At 35.5% G+C, this 8,516-nt stretch overlaps 2 protein-coding genes across 2 annotated transcripts; one reads left to right on the top strand and one right to left on the bottom strand.

Annotated features, from left to right (window-relative positions):
• Positions 1 to 584, bottom strand: LOC18035087 (30S ribosomal protein S31, mitochondrial). The gene has a single exon (XM_024179220.1). It carries the CDS (start codon positions 537 to 539, stop codon positions 282 to 284), a length of 258 nt encoding a protein of 85 aa, XP_024034988.1. The 5' UTR covers positions 540 to 584; the 3' UTR covers positions 1 to 281.
• A 2,421-nt stretch (positions 585 to 3,005) lies between these two features.
• Positions 3,006 to 8,516, top strand: LOC18034829 (epimerase family protein SDR39U1 homolog, chloroplastic). The gene is made up of 14 exons (XM_006423430.2): positions 3,006 to 3,045; positions 3,135 to 3,641; positions 3,770 to 3,823; positions 4,246 to 4,321; positions 4,456 to 4,523; positions 4,890 to 5,009; positions 5,638 to 5,682; positions 5,821 to 5,899; positions 6,168 to 6,229; positions 6,759 to 6,861; positions 7,243 to 7,303; positions 7,540 to 7,610; positions 8,182 to 8,321; positions 8,408 to 8,516. The coding sequence occupies exons 2-14, from the start codon at positions 3,555 to 3,557 to the stop codon at positions 8,507 to 8,509; spliced, it is 1,068 nt and encodes a 355-aa protein (XP_006423493.1). The 5' UTR covers positions 3,006 to 3,045; positions 3,135 to 3,554; the 3' UTR covers positions 8,510 to 8,516.

Raw genomic sequence — 8,516 nt, forward strand, 5'->3', positions numbered from 1 at the left:
TCATGACAAAACTGAAATCAACTCTAAAACAATTATCAAAAGTTCGTATGATGCAAACTCAATTTCCCCAAAAAAAAAAAAAAATACAACACGTACAAAAATTAATCATAATTGCCACATATTACTTCAATCAATCCATGAGCATTTAAAAAAAAAAATTAAAACCCTAGCTGCACTAATAACTTAAAAAGCTATTACTACATATAGAGAGAAAGAAACCAACTGAAAGTTTTTTTTTTTTTTTTTTTGGTTTAACTTAAAAAGTAAAAAGAAGAAAATTCTTAAATGAGCTTGAAAGGGAGAGGCCAGGGAGTGGACCTGGGGACCTCGACTTTGTCCTTGATACGCTCTATCATCTTCTCTTTCTTAGGCCTTACCTTTCCGTACGACCCTTTGAATCTCTTCCCTTTCTTCGTCTTCTTGTCGCCTCGCCCGCACACGATCGGCGCCGCAGATGGCAGAGCTTCCGCTGCTGCTGCTGGTCGCGGTGACGCCAGCACCCGCCTTGCTACTGCGCCGCACCACTGCATCGTCACCATTTTCTGCTCTTTTTCTCTTCTCTTTCGCTGAAGTGATGATGAGCGAGCGAACGTGGCTATACTAACCAAGCCCATGAGTTTTGCGTTTTGGGCTCGTTCTACGGGCCGCCCTACTTATAGGCCCAATGTACTAATTACCATTTTAAAATTCATTAAAGAAGTTGAAAAATATAGGTATAATAAATAAAGTAATGATCCAGCCACAAACTCTTGTATAAACTTATTTTGTACAAACTGACGTGTCATTAATTTATTGGTTGAATGAAAATATAAATTAATAAAAACAAATCATGTGGGTCAAGTGATATTTAATTCAACCAATCTTATCATGCCACATCAGTTTGTACAAAATAAATTTGTACAAAAATTTATACCTGTATCATTACTCTAATAAATATAGGTATAATAAATCATTAGATGAAAGTTTGAAAAATAATATATAATTTGTTATAAATAATACCAAGCTTAGTACCCGTCGCACGTTTACAAAAGCCCATATAACCTAGCTAATTATCCATGTAGTAAAGCCAAAATAGACGCAAGTTGTATGTATTGGGCTAGAAGAGCCCACACGAGTTTAAAGCGAGGAGGGATTATTGTTGATGCCTCCAAGACTTGACGGATTGGTTTCAAACAATTTCTTTAGTCACCTGAGATCGAATGTTAGGAAATTAAAGAGATAAAAATTATTTTGGACGTGTAATTATAATATTATTGTAGAAATAATACAATTAACAATGTTTTTTTTTTGTAAAATAACTCAAATAGTCATGTGATCTTGATTCTGATACAAATTTTGCATTCTAATGAGATATATTGACTTAATTTTACACAAGATAAATATAATATTATTTTTTTGGTTGATATCCAAGCTAGTGCAATCTAATTTAATTCAATCTACTAAAATGGCCGTAGTAGTAAATGTTGACATAAATTATTCCTTATTGATTTTGATGATAACAAACATGATTAAGATTGATTAATTGTTTTAAAAGCTCAACATAATTTTCATCTATTTTGACAAGTTTCATAAAGTATTTTTATAAAGATTTGGAGACAAAACAGTCATCTTGCAAAATAGTTCACTGCAGCAGTTTTTGTGGAAAACGGCGATCCGACATTTGTAGTAAACGGCTCGCCGATTTCAAGCAGAAATGGAGATTAGCCTCTGGACGAAAACGGCACACCGACATTTGTGATAAACGGCTCGCCGATATCAACCAGTAGCCTCTGGACCTAAACGGCGATCCGATATGTTGATAAAACGGCTCGCCGATATCAACCAGAACTGAAGGGTAGTCTCTGGACATTAACGGCGAACCGACATGTGTGATAAACGGCTCACCGATATCAACCAGTAGCCTCTGGACCTAAACGGCGATCCGACAATTTGAAAAATCAGCCCAACGGTCATATTGACCAGTCAAACGGCGATCCGACATCTAGCTAACGGTGATCCGACAGTGTGCAGAAAGTCAATAACGGCTAGTTTTCAGCTGCATCTATAAATAAGCTCATTCAAATTCAAACGAAGATTGAACACAACACGACCATTGAGCAAATATTTGAGAATACAATCTTCATAGAGCTTAAAACACATTCTCTCTTCATCTATTCACAAATTGGGCATTGATTTGTAATCTTAAATATTGTGTGAGAGAAAAACAATTTGTAATCTTTTACTTTGAGTAATTGTAAGTGTTGGGATACACTTGGGTTAAGAGATTGGAGATAATCTCTTGTTGTAAAGGTCCATTGACACCTTGGAAGTCAAGTGTAAGCATTTGAAGCCTTGGAGGCTTGCTTAGTGGAATCCTCAAGCCCGGAAAGCTTGGAGGCGTGGACGTAGGCGAGGTTGGCCGAACCACGTAAAAATCTCGGTGTTCGAATCCCTCTTCCCTTATCTTTTTAAATTGTGATCATCTTAATTGTTATTGCTTTGAATTTGATTTATAATTGCATTAAGATTTTCTTTAATAAATTGAATAATTTTTTAGAATCTCAATTCACCCCCCCCTCTTGGGTTGCATACTTGTATTTCAGTAAACTATTCAATTGTTGAATAGTGGGCTCTTCTCTTAATCTTAAGTGGGGTGATAATAACCCGAGTCAGTTGGGGTACGACAATACTCATATTTGGGCCCGAACACATTTTTTGAATACTTGGATTGAATCAAGTTACTTTTACTTGAATTATAAAAGATATTTTGTGTTTTGTAATTATATATATATAAATTTATTTTATAATTTTATGATTTTATGTAAATGAAATCGAGCATGAAATATAAACTTTAAATATTTAAAAATTTAAATATATGTAATGAGTGAGTTAGATAGATAGATATAATTACTTAAAATAATATATATTTTTATTTTTATTTTTTTATTAAATCTAAATTCTATGCCGGACTCCAAGCATATCAAGTGAAGCTGACTTCTGTACACAGTATTCTCAAATTGGATAATATCTGACTAGCATCATTTGAGTCCCGTCCGGGCCGACCGAGTATGTTTAACATTCCTAAATTTTTCTCATTTTTCAAGCTAACATTCTAAGTTAGACTTAAATATTTCTGATCTGGACTTTTGTACCAGTTTCTGATGCAGGTATCACTCCAATATTTAAAAATATGAACTGACTATGTTGTCGTACAGACCCCTAGTTTTTAGTAGTTGTTGATTTGGTTCAAAGACAGTTGAAGCCTTGAAGGATTGGAGTGGAATCATTCATCACAATTCAAACGGTCATATTTTAAAGCACCTTCAGATCCAACGGATGATATTATATCATACAAAATACTGCTGACCTTGTACGTACCAATGGGTGATGGATAATTGGATATGGCAAGTTGGTTGGTGTGGCTCTGATTCAGACACACAACAAAATGAGTATAAAATCTTCAACACAATCGACATGCACTACTTCATAATCTTTGCTTCATTATCTTCATCACCGTCATTACCAAACGCACAGAGACAACAGAGAGAGTGAACACGCCACTTGAAAGCAGAATAATGGATGTGTTGTTGTGCCGAGCTAGTACATTGACATGGTCACAGTCCATATCTCCTTGTCTTCACAGTTCTGCTAAACCCTTTTCAGTCAGTACCAACTTGTTAATTTTACTGCAACTCAATTTCTCGCTAATGTTTTGAGCTTTATTGTTCTTAAGTTGTCTTCGTTTGCGTATTTTCATGCTAATGTGCGTTTGTTCTTCTTGTTTATGCAGAGGTGTGAAGCTAAGAAATTCAGAGTTTTTTGTACTTCTGATCATACCCAGAAGGTAAAATATTGTTGCTTTTGGAGCTAACAGTTTGTAATTGTTAATTACTCTAATTTAAAAGTTTGTAACTGTTAAATGTAGTCTCTACTTTTCTTCTTTTATTATCAATGCCATTCTCTTGTAATGTGTTGGCTGTGATGCCCACTAATCAAGATCATTATTATTGGGCAAGTCAAGTATGAGCATTAAATCTCATAAAAGTTTCTGTATTCTTCTTTGGGTCCTGTTTCGATTAATTGGAATATTTAATGAGGTAAATTGGCAATAAATATGAGTATGCATGCGATATAGCGTTGACGGTGAGGGATTTTATTTTCTTTCGCCAAGAAGGTTCCTGTTATTATTATCTCATACTTGAAGTCGAAAGTAGGATGGATCTTGCTGCCTCGGAGATTTTGTTGACATTTTGCAGGTTGTTGCAGGCGAGTCAGATGACTGTATCAGTAACTGGAGCTACAGGTTTCATAGGTAGAAGATTGGTGCAAAGATTGCAAGCAGGTTACGTGCTCTCCATCGACCTATAATTATAGAGAAATAAGTTTTATATGTTATGTCGTTGATCGCCCACCTGATGAAGCAAGTATAAACTGGATGCACTAACGTAGATTTTCTTAATCCAATCTGGATTACAGATAATCATCAAGTTCGTGTCCTGACACGCTCAAGATCTAAAGCCGAGTTAATATTTCCCGGTAAGAAGGTAATGAATTCCCTCAATTTTCTTCAACAATCAATAAAACTGCTAATTATGAACGCTAATCTTTTAGAACCTTCTTCTTCTTCTTCTTCATTTTTTTTCCCCTTATGTTCAGGAAAATAGAGTTCATCGGCTTGCATCTTTTAATAAAAGGTTGAGTTAACTTGATTTGGGCGAAATACCGACTTTTTCTAATTGTATTTTCTGCAGAACTCATAAATGGTTGGATTTCTGAAGTCATTTTCAACATGTTATCCATTAGTAATAGGATTTTAAACTTCTATTTTTTCTGGTGACTCTGGAACCAGTTTTCTGTATTCGTTTTGTTAGAATTTTTGCTTACCTTGTTCTGTGCACTGATATTCATAGACAAGGTTTTTTCCTGGAGTTATGATTGCGGAGGAGCCACAGTGGAGAGACTGCATTCAAGGTTCAACTGCTGTTGTAAATTTGGCTGGAACGCCCATAGGTACAAGATGGTCCTCTGAGGTAAACATTGCAAACTGATTGAAGTTCATAGCTTCCACTGATCTATTCTTCATTTGTCAAATTTCAAAGTAGTTGTTGCTCTGAGAAAGAGGATGGCTTATATGCTCTCATCTGAGTTTAGCCACTACTGGTTTGTATGATCTTTTGTCCAGACATATCTTGCTTAAGAGTAATTCATAGAAATTTTAAACTACATTCATTTCCAACCAATAAATTTCTTTAGGATTTGTTCATTGTTGCCTGCATAAACCTTTTTTAGGTAAATTTGACCTTGATTTAGTTCTAGAACGCTGTTAGAAAAGTTAGAACCCAGTCACTTGACAAATCAGTGCCTATGCTTGACATTCCTTCATAGTTTATGTGGACTTCTATCGATTACGTATGATGTACAACATATTCCTATTTCTATCTAAGGTATGAAAATGTGATGATTGTTGCTGGCCTTTCCATTGAAGAATTGAGCCTCACAAGGCACAAGCCAATTGCTCTGCCTTTCATTTTTCATGGTTCTCTTCTGATCTTTTTGACCTAGAGAAAGAGGCACATACGTCACCATCTTCTCAAGTAGATTATATATTTGTATTTTATCTCTAAAGCTGCAGTTTGCTAATCTCCTACTGTAATGCAGATCAAGAAAGAGATCAAGGAAAGCAGGATCAGAGTCACCTCAAAGGTTAGAATTTTTTTCCTTGTTTGCCTATCTCTACATATGCAAGCATTTGAAATATTTTTGTTTTGGCAAAAAAATAATATCTCTAGATATGTTTAATGTTATCCCGTCTGTTCACTCAACATTTGACTGATTTTGAAGGTTGTAGATTTAATTAATGAGTCACCAGAAGGAGTTCGACCCTCTGTATTGGTCAGTGCAACAGCTCTTGGTTACTATGGTTTGTTTCTAACACAAAATTTTCAACTTTTGAACCTTGGATCTACTAAAACTGTATTATTGAAACTCAAATCAAATTTTAAACTGAGAGATAGAGGTCCACTATTTGTTTAAGTATCCCTACCCATATGCTGATTTGGTCAATCTGAGATATTCTTAGCAAATTATTAGTCAGTCTGCTGATTCTGAATTCAAGCTTCTTGATGAATATTTTTTTCACCTCATAATATGTTTAATTTTCTTTATCTTTAGTTTTCTTCAATTCTCAGGAACTAGTGAAACCGAAGTATTTGATGAGAGCAGCCCATCAGGAAATGATTACTTGGCTGAGGTAAGAGTCTGATTCCTGTAAAATTTCCGAGAGTAAACATCCCATATGTGTGCTCTAGATTTCCTATATTTACAATGGGGTTATATTATTGAGTAAATTGGTTTTAACATGCAGTGACTATTGTGCAAAAGTTTATTGTTTGGTCAGTTTCAACAGAGGGGTTTTGGTAACTTCTCAGTTTGATGTTTCTTTGTTGATTATCATTTGCTGACGAGGGAAAAATAATTCAATGACTGTTATAGTTTATGTCTGTTTTTAACAAATTTAAAAAACAACCAAATGCTGACAGCAGGCATTTGAACTGTAAGTTTGAAAATTAAAGTTACTAATGTCATAGGCTATCCTATATGCATTTTAAGGCGAAAGTCGTTCACATGCCATAAGGTGGTTAGCTGCTTACCTCATGACAATTAAAGTAAAGCTGATGGAACTCCTGCTTCCTTTCACTAATTTTTGTAGTTTTCACTTGTGTAACACCAAATACTGACAGTGCCCTTGCTTTCCTTGAACGTAATGTATACCTGGCCAGGTCTGTAGAGAATGGGAAGGAACAGCCCTCAAAGTGAATAAGGATGTAAGATTAGCACTTATTCGCATTGGCATTGTTCTTGGTAAAGATGGTGGTGCTTTAGGTATAATTCGTCTTTTGAGTCTTATCTCGTTAATTCTGTTTTTCAATTTCAATTGATGGGTTCTAATTCTAAATTAATATTGGAGTGATGACCAATCCAGAGAGGCTTATGTGACTATTAGAACAATTGGAAGATGATTTGCCGAAATGATCATTGACATTCAATTTTTTTCGTGTAATAAATATAATGAGGAAGCTGCTGCTTCAATTGCCAGAATTTTGATTTTATTTGGTTGACTGAAGTTAGCCTTAATCTCAAACAAATGGATTGATTTTCTGTTCTAAATGACAAAAGATACATATTTGCTTATACAGTTTTGATACTTCACTTTTCAAAAAGCTTACTCCTTGTGCTATATACGTATAATTCTGACCTCTGCAGCTAAGATGATCCCTCTCTTCATGATGTTTGCTGGTGGACCGCTGGGCTCTGGACAACAATGGTATTTACTCTTTATCCTCTGGACACCATTTAATTAAGCATTGTGGAGGATAATTTTCTCTGTCTGCTCCACATAGGTGTTCCTATCCAATCATAAAGTTCCTTATCCTATAATTTTTCGATTAAGATAAAAGAATGCACGGAACACATCAAAATGTGTGAGACTGTTTGATCAATGGTCCCTCCTACTTTCTTCTGCAGGACTTTAAATAATTGCTTGTTCTTGTAATTATGTAGGTTTTCATGGATTCACTTGGATGACATAGTGAACCTGATATATGAAGCTCTATCCAATCCATCTTATCGAGGTAATGCTCTGCTGATTAAGGCATAAAATCTGGAGTGAAACCAATTAACCTGGTTGATGGTATTTCATTCATTCCGTGCCTTCTGCTCTGTATATCATGTTTGGCTAGTACTCGTAAAAAGTAAAGAGATAACCTCCTTTTTTGGATTCTCCATGTTAGATTGCATTAAAAACTTAAGTTCATGATGTCCCTCCCAGCTTAGATGGTGTCTGGTTTCTATAAACCAGCTTGATCATGTAATCTTAGTTTTCCATGCATTTTTAAAATTCAGAGATGGGAAATGTATGAAGAGATTAGAGGTTTCTGCAGTCCTTCACCGAAGTTTCTTTCACTTTCACTCTAAACTGCACTGATATGTTCTCAAAAATAACTGCTAACATATTTTCTTGACTAGTAGAGCTATCAAATTCTGAATATCTGATTCATTTTGTTTCATCATAGTATCATTTTGTTCTCTTTGCCTTTGGAAAATCTCTTTGTTGGGCATTGCATTATTGTGCTGTATGGTATGGGATACTTGGTTTTAAGACTCAGCAACAATTAAACTCACTCTCAGTGTGCTGAATGTTAGGTGTCATCAATGGTACTGCACCAAACCCTGTTCGATTGGCTGAGATGTGTGACCATCTGGGCAATGTCTTAGGTCGACCATCATGGCTACCTGTACCGGAATTTGCCCTCAAAGCAGTTCTTGGAGAAGGTGCTTTTGTGGTAAGAATGTCATTGTTCTCATGTCATTCACTGGCTTGTTCCTGATTATTTCAGCTCCCAATAAACAACTTTCAAACCAATTGCAGGTTCTTGAAGGGCAAAGGGTGGTGCCTGCTAGAGCCAAAGAATTGGGTTTCCCATTCAAATACCGCTATGTGAAGGATGCACTTAAAGCCATTATGTCTTGAAGCATGG

This window comes from Citrus clementina, unplaced genomic scaffold, assembly GCF_000493195.1.
Source record: "Citrus clementina cultivar Clemenules unplaced genomic scaffold, Citrus_clementina_v1.0 scaffold_8, whole genome shotgun sequence".
NCBI classification, from domain to species: domain Eukaryota; kingdom Viridiplantae; phylum Streptophyta; class Magnoliopsida; order Sapindales; family Rutaceae; genus Citrus; species Citrus x clementina.